The following is a 16,735-nucleotide window of genomic DNA, read 5'->3' as shown; positions in this document are numbered from 1 at the left end:
AGATAAAATGCAGAAAATCAACGTTACAATTACAATCATGTTGTTATCATGAACGCCTTGTCAAAAGTTTAATTCGGTCGACCTCTTGTATCATCAATTGCCTTAGCTGAGATATCGATTTTGATATCAAAAATCATCAATAGATTGTTCTTCTTGCTGGCGTGGTAAGCAAAGATTTCTAAAGGATCCCGCCCAAAATTCACCTATTTTCATCAAACTGTGCTGTTTCCTTAAAATTAAATGTGACTCAAGATGTTATCCTGCCGGAAAATCGTAGGCCTGCCCCCCCCCAAATGAAGGCCTGAATTTCTGGCCACTGATTTTTGCTATAAAACACATGCAATTTTAGTAAAAAAATTTACGACTTATTCAATTCTAACTCCTTGAAAAATTATCATTTTGTGTTTCCTTCTTACCTGTGCCAGCTCAGTTTCCTACCTTCTTTGCTCTCAACGGTCGTTCACTATTCCACAAGGATGTTCACACTCGTGTCGCATGAATAGGAATTACAAGGAAAACAAATTGTGAATTTTTCAAGGGGTGAGACTAGAATTAAAAGAAGGGTGGGATTCTCTGACTCTGTGCAGGAGCATCGCCCTGGATATATAGAAAAGACTGGTAACTACAAAGCAGGCTCGGGTTTCCGCCTTCCAAGCTTCATGGAATGTTGGAGTGGCCGGCAAAAGTGTCTTGATATGTGATTTCTTGCAAAATGGACAACTAATAGGATTATATCACTGTTGAACTTATAAATTGTATCGAATAATTTGGATTTATCAGCAGGAGTTATGTATTTTACTGGCGCAAGACCTTGTCGTGTTACATGCTCTTGTCTTGTCTAGGCCCACTCTGCTCTGCTGGCACTCCCTGCTGTAACCTCCTTGCTTAGAGACTGATAAACGAAGCACGCAATCATGGATCGATCTGTTACAGTTGCAGAACAAAAATTAGCCGAAAAATTGGTTATATTAAATCGAAGAGGAAGGGGCATGCTTACACGAATTTTCAATATTAAGAAGGTATTAATTAAACGAGTAATGTATTGTTTATGATTCAGAACGAGTAATGCAATGGCTTCAGTGAAGGTCGGTACCCCCTGCAGAATTTCCTCTGCGTTGCTGAGAAATGAGTATGAAAAATGCTGAAAAAAGAGAGATCTTCTTTGGAAAAATTGTATTGTAATTGAAGGCTAAAGCTGCCAATGAAACTTTTTGAAAAAATTTCTAGATTTGACTTTTAAGATCAAACTACGATAAAGGTCAGCAACAATGATTCATTGTATTCATCACCATTTGGTAAAAGCTTATTTACTCCCATTGGTCAACAAATAATGCTAGTATAATCTTTATTTTCTTTTTACTTTGCTTTTAGAATTTTTTTTCAACTAGCTATAATCAATTTTGCTTGCTCTCTTGATCTTCACCCTACTGGCATTTTTCAATGCTGCATGAATTTTAAACTGGTTTCCTTGTTCTGTAAAACGTAGTATTTTACCAAGGTGAGACTGATGATTGTCTCTTTTAGTCAGTTTGCATTCTGTTTATCAGTGGTTTATTCTTCTATGGACTGTTAGCTAAGTAAATTTGCTAATTATTGAATCTTTATTTCAAATATGACAAGATAACTCCTTTGTATGTACCGCATATATAGAAGCTGTCTTTCAGGTATATTGACATCTAGGTGAAACATTTCTTGCACTCTGCAAAGTATAGCAAATGTCTACACATCTTCAGTTTATGGAACAGGCCTAAATTTGAACTTGCACACAAATTTAAAACTGTAGTATTGTAGAAAAAATTCTACTTCCATGCCATATAATCATTGAATATGGTTTTAAATTGAAATAACTGTGCATGTGCAAGGTCTGGTTGAGAACTGCCATTCTCTGTAGACTTACATTTTAAAATGACTGATTTGAAGCTACTGACAGCATGTAAACTGATTTTTATTACAGGCATGCTCCGATGCAAAGTCAAGACCAGCCTTCTTGGGTGAAAAATCTTTGGAGGGAGCAATCAAAATTATTCTGAAAAAGTTCCCAAACTTGGAGAACACTAGGGTATGTTTTGGAATGATCGATTTTTGATATATTAATTTGACCTTGTGATATTGATATGACAGGTAATAATTATTTATAAAACAAAACTTTAATACAAATTGTAAAAACATTGAACAAACTGTAACTTGACAATTAACTTTTTTCTCACTAGTGCTAACTTTTTATAATTCACATATTTACTAAGAATTCAATGAAATGTCTCATGAAAATGATGATCATCAAAAATATTAAGATAAGGACCATGGTGGTGCAATCGGTTCTATTCCTTTGCATGAATAGAGTGACCCAGGTTTTAAGTGTCTCTTAATTGAGACAGGAGGCGATTCTCTGCAATCTAAGGCAGAATACTGCTAGATCAAGCATTAAAAGGTTGTCCACTTGAAAAGGAAAAGCCCGGATGATATTAAAAAAGGTAGCATAGAAATGTCCTGGTACTCAAACTATTGGTTCTAGATGAAAATAGCCAAGCATATGATAAGCATATAATATTAGCTTTGCTAAACATACATGTCCAGGCAAGTTATCCTACTCAGTTATATTTGAAAATATGTAATTTGAGATTCTGTTTTCGCATGAGCACAGTCTTTAGACTCTCAAGCATTTATGTACCAAAATCTTCTGGCAGAATATTTATCATTTTTTGAAATTATTTTGAAATCATTTTGCATGATCACAAGAAGCTTTAATTAAGAGGGAACTTAGCACAAGTCAAATAGATCAGGAACATAAATAAATATGTCTTCAATATAGGAAATAGCACTAGCATAGCAAGGGGACAGCTGCCCGTAATGGTCTTGAAGACTATTTCTGCAAAAAAGAGCAAATCTGCAATAAGCCAATGACTCAAACTCATTGCCTAGCTTATCTATTAGCGATCTTACTTTCACATCAAATTTTGTAGCAATTTCATTATTTTTTCCTACAAAATATGAATTCAGTTTTTTCATCCTGTAGGGTGCAAATATGCAGCCAGTGTTCCAGATGCATGCTGATATTGTGAGAGGGCTCACAAATTATTATTACACATTTATAGATGTCATGGACTTCAAGGTGAATGTTTTTAAAAGTCTCCTTAACCAGATTTTAACCAGATTCCCTAAGTTGACAAATTTTTTCATTTTAAACCATTATTTGTTTCTTCGTCCAAACGTTATTTCCTATTTCTTACAAATAATTAATGCTACTTTGTGCTGGAATTGTGATCTTTGCTGAATGACACTCAACATTATATTTTGTTAAAAACTGTATGTAAACTATGTTATAGAAACATTAGATTCAGATTTAGGAATAAAAGTTGAATTTACCCATAAACCTATTTCTCTTCAAGGATCATGTTGGCGAGCTGCTTACATCCATTGATGCAAGTTTTGTAAATTTTGATATTGTAAGTATCTTTTCAATCAATTATTTTATTATGATCCACAGTCGGTGGTTAAGTGGTTGATGCCATATTGGCAGAGTTGTAATTTCCTGATGACTGCATTAAATGTGAGACTCATAGTTACAACTCAAAACCGTCCTGTTTTGTACACCAAAGCTCCAAAAATGAGTGATTGTTGTATAATTCTAAGCATTTATCTTTTACTCTAGACATTAAATTTTCACCTTACAAAAGCATATCTGGATCTGATTGTCACATATGCAACACTGTTCATCATGGTCAGCCGAGTTGAAGACAGGAAAACTGTGCTCAGTCTTTTCAATCATGCATATGATATACAAAAGGGCCATGGGTATGTGTGCTTATATCATGTTTCAAAAATTTTGTTATGAACATTAAATGTTGATTCATATATAGATATAATTTGTCCATATTTCTATTGAAATGAAGAAGGATTGCATGAGTGTCAAGCAAAAGCTCCACCAGTAATGTTCCATCAAAACAGGACTGTCAGGACTTTGTTGTCATTTTTGTGAATATAGCCACACACAGTTTCAAAGGCAGCAGTGGCTTAGTTTTGTTAAAGGAATAGACCTAACTAGAATTCTGACAATAGGATGGGTTTCTACTTAGCTGTGGCTTGTTTACGTTGTTAAATGGCAATAGCTGGCAAAATCTGTTTGTGTGAAAGATCAGAATTGAAATCTGTTCCCTAATCTTTTGCAAGTAAATTATGTGTTGCTTATCTGAAGAAAGCACAAGAATTCTCACAGGTTGATACTGGGGGTACTCGTTCCTCTGCCCTGCCTTTGCAGAGCTGTTCCTCGCATTATCAATTGCTTTTGAATAATGTCAAGGCTCCATTTATACAAGGAATTATGTTCTGGGCTTAAGTAAATCATATTCAATTTCACTATTATGGAAACCAAACTTAGTAACAGAAAAGGTCAATTTACTTTACCGAAAAGCTGGATTCTCTTTCATAACCTGTTACATTGTAAGTGACGTATCAGTTTTTGAGACTAGGTGGATCTTTCTGTAATCACCGTCTCTAGCTACCCACAGTATTTTAACTTCCATAGAATTCCACAAATATTTATCTATAAATATTTGCTTTTCATAGCATTTTTGTGAAGATTTATCTACAATTGATGACAAGGAAGTCAATTACTCCAGATAACAAGCTAGATACTTCCTCAATGTCTTAAACTGCCTTTAACTTAAAAATTCTATCTTTCAAAACCTGATCATTTATAATTTTCAACCTACTTATCCCGATTATTTGCCTTCTAGTGAGAGTGGTTTTCCACGCCTTGGCCAAATGATTTTGGACTATGAAGTTCCATTCAAGAAGCTAATGGAGGAATTCACTCCACATGCCCAAGTATGAATATCCATAATAACAATGATAATAATTTATACAAAGAGAGCTCAGCACATGTACAATTTAATAGTAAGGCGACTGGAGCTTATCCAAGCTAGCCACACACCCTTTACTTAATCCAATCCTTCAAAAACATTTTACTTTTGTACATTTTTGCAATTTTACGAATTTTATGTTTTTTTTGTCAATTGAAATAATCATTATTGATAAGTGAGTTAAAACAGATATTTAGATTAAAACACTAGAATTTTTTCAGAGTCAAAAAGACAATGCTTTTTTTTTATATGACAGGCTAAAAAAACATACAATGTTAGCCCCTGTTTCCATTTTTTAGAAATTTTTAGTCTTAGCATCATATAATGATTTAAAATTGCTATTTTTTCTCAGCGAGTTGGCATAGCATTGCAGTCTGTGCATGAACTTTACAGACGAAGGAATCTCCCAGGAGACCAGGTATGTTCCTGTTTCATTTAATTTTCGGGCTCTTATTTCCAGCTGCAAGCTCTTTCATTCTAGCATGGGACTGGTACTTCAATGCATGTTGATGCTGATGTAAGTTTCGCAAAAGTATTTATTGGGACAACTGCAACGAGAAGTATGGTTTGTGAGTTGTTGGATGGTTCACCTCATCAATTCTTTTGCTGTGTATGAGGACAGTGACAGATTTAGTTAAAAGTCCTGAAACCAGCCATTTTTCACTGTTTGCTTTTTAGTTTTTCTGAGGCTCGCTATTAAAGGCCTTCCTTATGCATTACCTAAGGTTGTTTTGTCATTCTTTGAATTCGGGCAATAATGATATCAAAATAATGACATTTTAATGTTCTTATTTACAGATGCGACAAGGGCAACATCTAAGCTTGACAAGTATGCCACAGAACATGTTGAATCCATCGCAAAGTGAAATGGTACGTAATTCATCAGTGCAGAGCTGAAGTGTCATTTCTGCAAAGCAGGTTAAAGTTTTTATATTTAAAAACATTAGCATTGAAGATCCTTATCAAAATTACATCGCTCTTTAAAACAATATCAGTAAATGTTCGGTTCATGAAGTTTGCTTTAAATGAACTGAAAATTCCAGGAACCAAATTGTTTTCGAATATCACCTTATCGACTCAAGTAGGCACTTAATAAACAGGACAACTTTGACCCTATAACTGTGTTTTGATGCTTTTTAAACCCCCATAAAATATTATGTAGCAAAGTTCAAATCCAAAATCTTGCAATGTACAATTTCATCGTTTTCTTGATTTCTAGGTGCAGTGTGAATATCTTTCGATCGAAGAAATGGCAAAATGGATACTTTGTGAGTTGTTATTTCAGTTGCCTGATTTCGTACTTATCATTAAACCGTGTCTTCTATCTGCTTTTCTTAAGTCCAGGGCAGGTTGTTTTTTTTACTTTTTCTGGATATTTTTCTATTAAGAAACCAAGATGTTTGCATGAAAATTGATGTTTATATTGTTAGAAATTAGGTGCTTGTTATAGACAGATAATTAATTACAACAATCGTGTATTTGTGGTTAATATCTCAGCGAATGCCTTTTAAGATATTGTATGGAATTTTCAGAGTGTGCAACTTCAAGGCAAAACCCCAAGGCGTAACTTCAAGGCGTAAATGAAGGACTTTACTGCAATACGTAACTTCAAGGCATAACTCCAAGGCATAACTCAAAGGCGTAACTCCAAGGTGTAACTTCAAGGCGTAACTGTAAGACGTAAATGAAAGACGTTACTGCAAAGCGTAACTGCAAAGCTTAACTACGGTGCTTAACCGCTTTTTTTAAAGATTTGTAATATCAATTTTTTGTTTTGTCTTCTATCGCAGTTGGCTACATGCTGTGCCCAAGCCAGCTTACTGCCCAGCCAGGTGCATTGGACATTTGGAAACTTGCACTGCAGGATGGGTATTGTGTGATGCTATTTCGTGACGAAGTCATGATGGTACATAAGGAATTCACTACGGTCTTTGATGGCATGAAGGGGAAAGAGAACTCCAAAAGGAAAAGGGATATAGAAGAATCCCTGAATTATGCCATGACGAATAGGTTAGTGTGCCTTTGAAGATCACATAGTATTTCAGAAGTTTTACGTTTCTGTTTTTCTAATGTTTTTTTGAATGATTATTTTGCTTTTATCATATGAATGATAACTTTTTCTACGCATTTCTAAGTTTTCAGTAATTGATTGCCTAGTTTATTAGGCTGAGGTATAAGGATTGAAGTTAGAACGCAAACATTGCAAGTGAGTATTCTATCTCAGCGTGCATTTCGGGTAAGAGCTAATTACCAACTTCTGCTACAGTCTTTTGGTTCCCTCTCGTGTGCGCGCTATGAATCTCCTGATCTGATCAGCTCATCGCAGCCTTTTTGCGCTAAGTCACCTTGGGAGTAGGATCCCGGCGCACTACCAAGGCAAGTGATTCTTTTTCTTAGCGACCAAAGCGATCTCCAAATACACATGGTACACTCGATTGTTTAAAGTAGAGGTCAGTCTAAGATGAAGCAGACAGTAAATTCACAAAAGACCTTGGATATCCGAAGTGCCTTAGGAAATGAAGACCAGAATGATTAACCGTCTGTTATTTGTTTGATATCTTGTTTTTTCTAGTGCTGCGTTTCATCGTGACAGACGCCAGTATCTACGAATGGCCATTGAAGAACTGAACGAAATCCTTGGTGATCAACCCGGGCTGCTTGGTCCAAAAGCATTGCTTGCATTGCTAGCCTTGTCTTTAGGAAAAGACGAAATTCATTGGCTGTTAAGGCATCATTGTAATCCTCCGCCGAGGGGAAGAAAAGTCAACTTAGATGAGTATAGTGACAGGTAAATATCTAGATTTTTCAATCTCCAAGTATCTAAATTCTTTTACTCTCGGCACACCTAGAAACATGCAAACCTCGAAATCGAACCCTTTGAAAATGAGCTATGTTTTTCCTGTACAGATGATTCTATTACTTTATGTAACCCGGTCAATGATGATTGTCTTAGTTCACATTTATAGTTTTTGCTGTTATGTATATTCTCTATCAATATCGATAAATGAAATGAAATTAAGTGAGATTTCTACTGACCAGTTTTCCATTCTAAACCAACAGAATCTATTGCTAACTTAAACTGTACACAAACGGAACATTTATTGTAGTATCCGTCTTGATGTTATTTTATAAATATTTGAATTTCTTTTTCAACTAACATCAGTGGTATGGTTTTTTTCTAGTCAGTTACCTCGACTTCTCCATGGTATCGTTGGATTAAGAGGTACGTTTCAAAACCGAAACTGAGAACTGAAACAATTGATGTTTATGTTATCTGACGAGAGAAATAATTTTTGTTATTCAATTATTATCAACTTAGGATGACCAATTTGATCGCAGAAAGTTATACGTAATAATTATAAAGCTTATAGTAATTAAGTTATTTTACGACTGCATGCATTAGCGATGTCATTCTACCACAAACCCTTTTTGGCATTCTTAAGACTATGAAGGGTAATTTATAGCCAAGAATGGATATAATTTATAAACTACAACGCGTTGAATCCTAAAGGTTCGTATGCAATTAGGCCGGCAGTTAATGTTAAACATGCTAGTTCAAGCTAATGCAAACTTTAGTGAAAGCAATCCTATTTTACAATTTTGTACCATGTAAACTTCCCCTATTAAGGAAATGTCAAAACTTCCCTCTAAATGTTCTTCGTAAAGACAGCTTTCTCTCCCTGACTTAGGGACTGAAGGCATTGCCTAGCTAAAAAACAAGTCAGCCTTGAAAGAAGCCCTTCCAATTGGTTTTGTACCCATATTTCTGTGGTGTAGTCATAACTTTTATGGATAGTCATACCCGATTTTGTTTTGTTTTGTAGATTTGTTCTTTCGATATAGTCAAGTTATACAACGATATTTCGCCCAATATTTATCGGGATTTGATGTTGCTGTACTTAAAGAAGTTATACAGGTATAATATTTCAAATCTTTTTCATTCATCACGAGGCAAACTTTCCCTTGGTCATCTCCATTTGACTTTACCGTGTCGGTGTCCTATCTGAATTTACTGTGTCTGTGTCCTATCCGAATTTATCGTGTCAGTGTCAGATTTTATCGTGCTCCATATCGGACTTTATCATATCCATGCTGTATTTGAGTTGTCATGTCCGTTTCGGGTTTTGTCGTTTCTTTGTCGTACCTGAGTTTATAGGACTCGTATCGGGCGTAATCGTGATCGTATGGTATCTTATTTTCTCGTGCTAATGTCGGTTCTTTGTCATCTCTGGGACAGGTGCGTTATAGTTTGGTCTATTTCCATAGCTTTTAATCTATGTTTGTTACTAAGGGTTTCGGGTTGGCATGGACACCTCATAGTCATCAGAATTTTCTCCGAGTATTTGAGAATATGTGCAAGATTCTCTCTTGCTGAATTCAAATAGAATCATTCTTGTCTTTCTTTTTTAGAAATTATCAGTATGCTCTGAAGACGAATCGTTGATAATGACCTCATTTGTTGAAATCTTGTCTTCGATTGATGTTGATCAAGGTATGGCAATGTAGTTGAAATATTCCTTAACAAGACTCCTAAATTTACTATTATGCTCAAAATACGTATACCACTGTTTTATTACAGACAAAAGAATTTGGTAGTCATCAGGTGTAGATAAATTGAAGTGTGGTTTTTGCTGGATTTTGAATACTTTTTCAAATGTTGTTAAGGTTTATGTTTTTAACGCCATATTTCAAGTGGTACTTCATGTATGACTAGACTCTCGTCTAATAAAAAAGACTGTTGGGACAACCATATCATACATTTTGTTTTTCAGCAACTACTGATGAGTCGGTGGATCTGAGGGGAGTTAGATTAGACTGGATGAGACTACAGGTACAATTATTCATCGTCTATTAATGTACTAAAAATGCGTATAGTTTTCTTCATACTTCGGAAATCATTATCTAGTCTCTATGATATTGTAGCTCACTGACCTTTGCGGTATTTCTCTGCAAACACAGGACTGTTAATGAGTATGATGCTGGGTTATTGTTGGTGAAAGCAGGGCCACCGAGAGGTTTTTGAGGCATGTGGCAGCACCGAAAGGCATTTTCTTGCAATCCTTTAAAACGCTTCACTATTTTTAGGCACAATATTGTTGCAATACTTTTAATCAATTCAATTTTAAAAAGGAATTCATTACCTAAGGAGCCCTCCCCCCAGAGCTCGAGGTCCTATGGCTATTTGACCCACTTGCTCCCCTCTCGGCGACCCTGGGTGGAAGTATGCAGAAATTATCAATTTGTATTTTTTGTTAATGCCAAATCGTTTGATGCTTATTCAAAGACACATGATGCATATCTTCACTCACTAGCAACCAATACTTTCCACTTAAGCGAGGTCCATCATGCTTCAACGCTGAGACATTAATTGCTTTTAAGACAGGAAAACTGTGTTTACAGCAATATACTCTTACCAAAGAGTTGGTGTGTAAGAAAAGTCCTATCATATGCCGGTAGCCTGGATTTTGCCAAGCAAGACGTCGTCTCCTTAGGACAAAAGCTCTTGTGCTCCTAGACAGTCGATTGTATTGTTTTCTCCTTCCAAATGTGAAGAGGATATCGCCAATACCCCACGTCCGTACCTCTTTGCGATTATCTCCTTCAATTTTTCTAAACAATCATTATTCCTTTTTTAACTGTGCGAACTTCAAGAAATTAAGTGTAATAGTTGCCTTTGATCAAAGTTGTTTGCTAATATTTACAGTGTTTCAACTCTACCATCTGCGATTTTTAAGATTGCTCATGCTGTGCATTATCGTTCTAGGCATATACGAGTGTAAGAGGCGTGGTCCCTGAGCTTAAAGACATGCGTGATTTGGCCACGTTGATGAACACCATTGTATTGCATACGAACCTTGTTGATTCCCAAGCTGAAATTTTGAATGAAGTCTCAGACCTTTCGTTATTTTGGTGGGTTGGAGACTTCATCATTTATGAAATAATTTGTGTTTATTTTATTGAATTCTATTTAGGCTGAATCTACCTAGAAACGAAATAAACCTCTGGTCGAAAGCCATAATGAAGAAAGAGACTGCAGCCGTAATGACTGCTTTAGTAAAACGGTCCAAATAACGAATGGCTTAGAGACAGGGCTTCAGGGGATTTTTCAAGCCCATTGCTATTATAACCATTAACAGAATCAAAAAGCTGAAATTTTCATTAAATGAAATCAAGATAGACATTTGTGCCCAACGCCCTTCCATCGACAAACGACAGTCCATAAGGCCAGCCGAATCAGTTTTAAGTAACCACAACAACAAAAATTTCTTGGTTCACCTTAAGAGATCCTTCTTTTTCAAGCAAGGGTAAATTTTATCTTTGATGTCACTGAGCCAAAGCTCTTCTTAATAAAACAGATTTTGTATTTAATGTTAACAATGATACATAAGTTTTGTTTTTATGTTTAAAAAAATATTTCGCTTTTTTCAGTTTCTACCCAAGTTTTTTTGAAAATACATTTGTATCGTGTCTGGAGAACCCTCGACAAAGGAGGTAAGCCTATCACGTGTAAAGAACTCTTTCTTACATGAAATTAACGAGTTTTGTACTTTATAATTCATTCGTTTATGGAACCAATGGAATTAGTGAAGTAGATAAAAGCATTGCTGTTATCATTCTCAATATATTCGTTAAAGGTTATTCATTTTGGTCATTTTCTATTACAAACTTGTTGATAACACCCCAGGTTCCAGGTTCACAGCTCTTTATGTCAAAAAAACAGCTGCGGAGGCATAGAATAACACAATCGTTAGCTGTAACTGCTAGTTTTTTTACGCGTAATGCGACCTTTTCAACTCGGTGTTCATTGCAAGAGCGCTGTAATATCAGAAACAAGGAAGCTTATATTAAATGGGATAGAAAAGGAAATAATTCGAAGGTAAAGGCTTGTCCCATACCGGATTTGTACGTGAGGAAAATGCCAGTTGAGAAGAAACCTTCCAAGGCTATTTTTCACAAAAGGGGACATAAATTGTTGTTTGGCACTTTACAAAAACAGCTATAAGAAGCAAGAAGTCTCGAATTTCCAATTCTGCCAATTTTTTATGGTTTCATTGATGTTTATTCATCTTGATGTTCCCGACCCATTTCCCCTAGGTTCGCTATCGCTTACCCAATGATATGCACTCAATTCCTGAACTGCTGCGATCCACTCTGCCCTGAAGAGGTTTGGTTATTTTTGGTATTCTGAATATTCACATTTATTTTGTAAAGCAATTCTATGCGGCCTACGGAATGTAAAACAGCAAAGAACTGAAAATAGTTCCTTTAAAATTCAGCACTAACATTCTTTGCTATTTTTTTGCTATCGCCTCTATAATTTTCTCTACCACTGCCTCTGCGATCTTCTTGCTGTTTCCTCAATTATTGTCTCTTTTATCGCCTCTTTTATTGTCTCTGCTATTGTCTCTATTATCGCCTCCCCCTTTGCCTCTGTTATCGCCGCTTCTTTCACTCCTGCTACCGCCCTTCATTGATACTTTGTTGCTTGTTGAAATCATAACGACAATCATAATCATAACCATGTGGTTGTTTATAGATTTTCATTTTCTCTTCCCTCGCAGCGCCATCCAATTGGAGATCGTAGCCTCTCTGCAGTTAACTCCTTCCTCAACGCAATGACTTTCAAGGCAACGCATTTCATTGGGCAGCTCTGTGAAGACCAATTACATCTCGCAAAACAGGTGATTTTTTGTACAATGCTACAGTTTTAGAATGTAAGGGTCCTGAATACAGTCACTTAAAACGCAGGGGGTTGACACCCAAGCTTACTCACGTTGTGAGAACCCCCGTGAACTTTTAACGTTTTAATTAGATTCAGTACAATCTTAATTGTATTTGACATTTACGTGTTAAGTTCCTTTGTCTGTCTTAGCTTTGGGCTGGAAATTCAGTCGCCTCATACGTCGTTGACGAGCCAGTAAAAACCAAGAAGGACAAGCCACGCCCACCAATGAGGAAACCCGGGGAGGAAAGCAGAAGAAAGAGCGTGGAAGATGTTAAAGCGTAAGTATATTAAAATTTTTAAATCAGTTATTCAAAGTTCGTTTGTACTTTTCTTATGCCTGGTAGCACTGAATATCACTAAAGGTTCATTGACAGTAGAAAAGTCTACCCCGAATGAGTTTCATTTCAGGTTAAGTTTATTTCTCATCGTTTGGCTTTCTTCACATGTGATATTCTACGGGGGACTCTCCCATCTGTTTATTTTCAATCCTAAAGCTTTTTACATCTCTTTGAAGTCAGCCCGGGTTGAGGTGTTTCATGAGTACACATGCACCAAAGATAAAGGATTTACTAACGTTGGGGGTTAAACTCGAACCGGGGATGAAACTCAGCCCAAGTTGGCTGTTCTCGGTTACCGCGCCTCTTGCATACATTTTTCTAGATTTTTATCGTCGTCAAGGTTTTTTGTTCCTGGTTTCTGTTGATAATTCATGTTTCGAGTTCTTAGGTCCGTATTTCACATTAAAATTTCAGTTATTTCATTAGAGACACTGTATAGTTTGTTTTAGTTTGTATTAAACCATTTAGATCTTCTAGTGAGCAACTCAACAACAGATGAACCCTCAGCGGATTGCTAACTCTGTTAAGAATTCTACACTATGGCATCATTGAAACAAAGGACTGAGTCGTGTTTTTTACGGGCGTGCAAACAGGGCTGTGACTGATTGATTGATTTTAATTTGAAATCCTAAGCTAATCATGAATTTCATTTTAGAATTGAGGACAAACTGCAAGGGCAAAAAGACCTGCTGATCTCTTTGAGTCATACCAAGGAAATTATGGTCTGGGAACACACGTTCACACCCAAAGAGTACCTTGTCAGTCATTTGGAAGAGTTCTTCACCAAGTAAGTGAGATATTTTGCCATTAAGAAAGAGATAAGAAACAATGCAGCTCGCCGAGAGAAGCACATAAACGTAATATAATTATGTCACAGTTTATGCTAGAATTTCTGCCAGAGCAATTGCTTGTTGTTTGGCACTGTCAGCTTCTATCATCCGAATCAACTGGTCCGTCCTTTTGTCATTTTCCCTCTAACTTGATCCTTTAGGACCGTTACGAAGCTAGCGAATTATAGCGAAGCCACTCAAGAAATCGCACGGCCTAGCTTGCTGCTAAGAGATGTTAAAGTTTACATGTCAACTTTCTATCGCGTCGAGGAATCAGGTTTGTTTTTTCTTATACAATCATTCTTGCATGATTTAAATTGCTTGTTATCTGTTTTAATTTTTTTTTTTAATTTATGTTCCATTTTGCTTGTTTACAACTGTTAGAATAAAGGAACTTTCTCAGAATGTCAAAAAGAGATTTCACTATGCTTAACAAGCCAGCACGTTGCTAGAGTTTTTTAAGAAGCATGAAATTATCATCACTTCCTCAATACTTGTCAAAAAATCCATCACTTTCTTGAAGAAGACATTTTCAATATCCAGAGCCTACAACGCCTGCTGCAATCTGCCTCAAAAACTTCCTCCAAGACAATTATCATAGCAATTGTGGCCTATGTTTGGCTACATTACTGTCTCGCATTTGGCTTGGTTGTTCCTTTGAATTTATCTTCGTATGCAATGCCGAAATGACTTGAAACATTCTCGTTCCCGCAACAGGTGTTGAAAGTATGAATAAAAACCACACAAGTCTTCCTAAAAAGGCATTTTCTCCCGCGATGCCCTATAATTGTGTACTTTTGAGTGATATTGTGTAAGTTGACATAATTGTTGCAAGACTTTTGCAGTTGTTGTAGCTGGCATGGCATTCTATTACTAGTCATGTAAATATTGATCTGTTGCAGTGAACGTTGACATGGGTCGGATCTTCAATGCAACCCTGCTGCAGCAAACACAAAGTACGGACAACTCGGGGGGACCAACGCTCACAAGTACATACACCACGTGGTAGGTGCCTTATATTCAGCTTCTTATCTCTATCTTTTGTCCGGAGATTTTGTTTATTTCACTGTTCATATTTCACTCTTGTGACTATGTTTCACGCGGTTTAGACAACAAATGCCTATCGATTATTTTGTTACCCTTCAACGCAAACCCATGTTATCTATCCTGTAAAATCAATCTTACTCTTTTGTAGCTGCGGACACCTGGATGGGGGCGAGGGGGGCGATCCCCCAATGCTTTGGAGGGCAATGGTCTTTTGTTGTTAAACATTGGGGAAATATGACGTCATCTTATTAGAGCAATAGGCTTGTCCCCTTGATAGTTGACCAAGTGTCCGCCCCTGCTCTTTTGCCCTCTGACATGACCTGTCGACCCTTAACCTTTGACATCCTTTAAGGCCGTTCCTTTTGATCTACTTACTTCTTTGATTCAACAGAATCTGTTACCATTTTTAACGTTCTAGGTACATTGACGTATTCCTGAAACGAGTAACAGGGGACTCTGGTATCATTTATTCACCAGCCCGACAGGCATTTGTCAGTCGAAGTCGATCAAACCTGAAAGCAGAAAATTATACAGATGTAACAGGTATATACATCACATAATTATATAACTACTATTATATACATAATAATCCTTTCTTTAATCTTGAACGTAAACTTCTTTTTAGTGTAGAATGACCAAATGATTCTATGTAGGCCTGTCAGATTTTTTGTGGTTTGACGAGTCGGTATTTAGTTTCATCCTTCCAGGAAAACCATATAAGAATAATGTTCTTACTTCTTTTTAGAAATGAGATCTCTGGCAGAGCTTCTAGGTCCGTACGGTGTGCGATATTTTTGCAGGAAGATGATGTCGCAAGTTGTCGCCCAAGTAGACGAGCTGAAGGTATGAATTTCATGCAAATGCGGTTGCAAAAAATGTTTAAAATTAGTTTGGTGTGTTAGAAATTGGCTGAGATATGGCCACATGAGCATAAGCTCTTTTCCCATCACACCTTTGTAATTTTGTTTCTGTATATGACTTTATGGAGTTCATAACCGGCCAGAATAGAAATAATTCCTTAGCAAACTTGAAATTTTTTATTGCTCGCCCAATTTTCAACATATTTAACTGATTTTGCAAATTGAGAGGTATCTATGCTGTTCCGTCAGATTATGTGGTCAAAATTAAGAAATTCTAAAATTAGATTTCTGATGACGTCACACTCCGTGCGTGATTATATACAAAGCAGGTAGATTTTCGTTAGAAACTTACTGCGTTTTTCATGAAGGACATTTTCGCCATATTTGTCCATATGAAGCATTCTATTTTAGCTAAGGACCATAGTAGTTGAATGTGATTTGATTACTCTCGTTTCGTGCTCTACAAACCATAGTGCATAGAATTCTGTGTTCTTTCACTATCTCCATTTTACGATTCTAGAACTTAGTTCTAATAAACAAAGACGCTTTGGTTGTGCTGAAGGATAACTTCAACAAGCCTGCCTTGTGTGTCGAATACATTAAAAGACTGCGGAGTATGTATTGCTAGCTACTCAATTTTTTGATATTTTTTATGCCTGAATATATTTATTTCGTGGTACATCCCTGTTAAAGCTGCGAGAGAGGAGCTCTTATCAGCTTAGAAACTCTTTTCCCCTTGAAGCGTTAAAACTCTTAGCATAGACGTAGGGACAAAGGGACCCAGAGATGCCTTTCAGAGATCAGCTTTTCAGAAAATGAGGTAAATTGCCTATCTGCAGCCCCTGGGTATGCCCCTTTTTGCTTATTTCCCCCTACCTTTGAATTGCTTTCCACGTCTATGACACTGAGAAAGAACTTAATTATAAAAACGTTGCCCTCGCTCTTGTTCCAATCTCTCACTTTAATTGCCTTGAACGGTCTTTCAATGGCCAAGCACGGGAGACCAAAGCCCATCAAACTTTCGCAAATTAGCCAATGAAACGTAACTGTGCTTCATAAATACATAAATTTTAAT

General features: G+C 36.5%; 1 protein-coding gene across 1 annotated transcript in view; it reads left to right on the top strand.

Annotated features, from left to right (window-relative positions):
• The first annotated feature begins 620 nt into the window (after positions 1–620).
• The window catches only part of LOC135696567 (nck-associated protein 1 homolog), a 23,746-nt gene continuing 7,631 nt past the window's right edge, over positions 621–16,735 (top strand). Inside the window, exons 1-26 of the mRNA XM_065216000.2 lie at positions 621–1,019; positions 1,955–2,059; positions 3,014–3,109; positions 3,387–3,443; positions 3,650–3,792; positions 4,734–4,824; positions 5,212–5,277; positions 5,658–5,729; positions 6,079–6,127; positions 6,650–6,869; positions 7,432–7,647; positions 8,042–8,082; positions 8,684–8,775; positions 9,270–9,351; positions 9,632–9,690; positions 10,624–10,769; positions 11,289–11,351; positions 11,955–12,024; positions 12,422–12,541; positions 12,733–12,863; positions 13,579–13,710; positions 13,915–14,030; positions 14,656–14,758; positions 15,219–15,343; positions 15,546–15,643; positions 16,181–16,274. Coding sequence (XP_065072072.1) covers positions 915–1,019; positions 1,955–2,059; positions 3,014–3,109; positions 3,387–3,443; positions 3,650–3,792; positions 4,734–4,824; positions 5,212–5,277; positions 5,658–5,729; positions 6,079–6,127; positions 6,650–6,869; positions 7,432–7,647; positions 8,042–8,082; positions 8,684–8,775; positions 9,270–9,351; positions 9,632–9,690; positions 10,624–10,769; positions 11,289–11,351; positions 11,955–12,024; positions 12,422–12,541; positions 12,733–12,863; positions 13,579–13,710; positions 13,915–14,030; positions 14,656–14,758; positions 15,219–15,343; positions 15,546–15,643; positions 16,181–16,274 — 2,692 coding nt within the window. The 5' untranslated portion in view covers positions 621–914. The remainder of the gene's footprint in view (positions 1,020–1,954; positions 2,060–3,013; positions 3,110–3,386; positions 3,444–3,649; positions 3,793–4,733; positions 4,825–5,211; positions 5,278–5,657; positions 5,730–6,078; positions 6,128–6,649; positions 6,870–7,431; positions 7,648–8,041; positions 8,083–8,683; positions 8,776–9,269; positions 9,352–9,631; positions 9,691–10,623; positions 10,770–11,288; positions 11,352–11,954; positions 12,025–12,421; positions 12,542–12,732; positions 12,864–13,578; positions 13,711–13,914; positions 14,031–14,655; positions 14,759–15,218; positions 15,344–15,545; positions 15,644–16,180; positions 16,275–16,735) is intronic.

Source organism: Rhopilema esculentum, chromosome 18 (assembly GCF_057945365.1).
Source record: "Rhopilema esculentum isolate cy_ngs chromosome 18, ASM5794536v1, whole genome shotgun sequence".
In the NCBI taxonomy this organism is placed as follows: domain Eukaryota; kingdom Metazoa; phylum Cnidaria; class Scyphozoa; order Rhizostomeae; family Rhizostomatidae; genus Rhopilema; species Rhopilema esculentum.
Note: the sequence above shows the minus strand (reverse complement) of the source record. Positions and strands in the feature narration are given on the sequence as shown.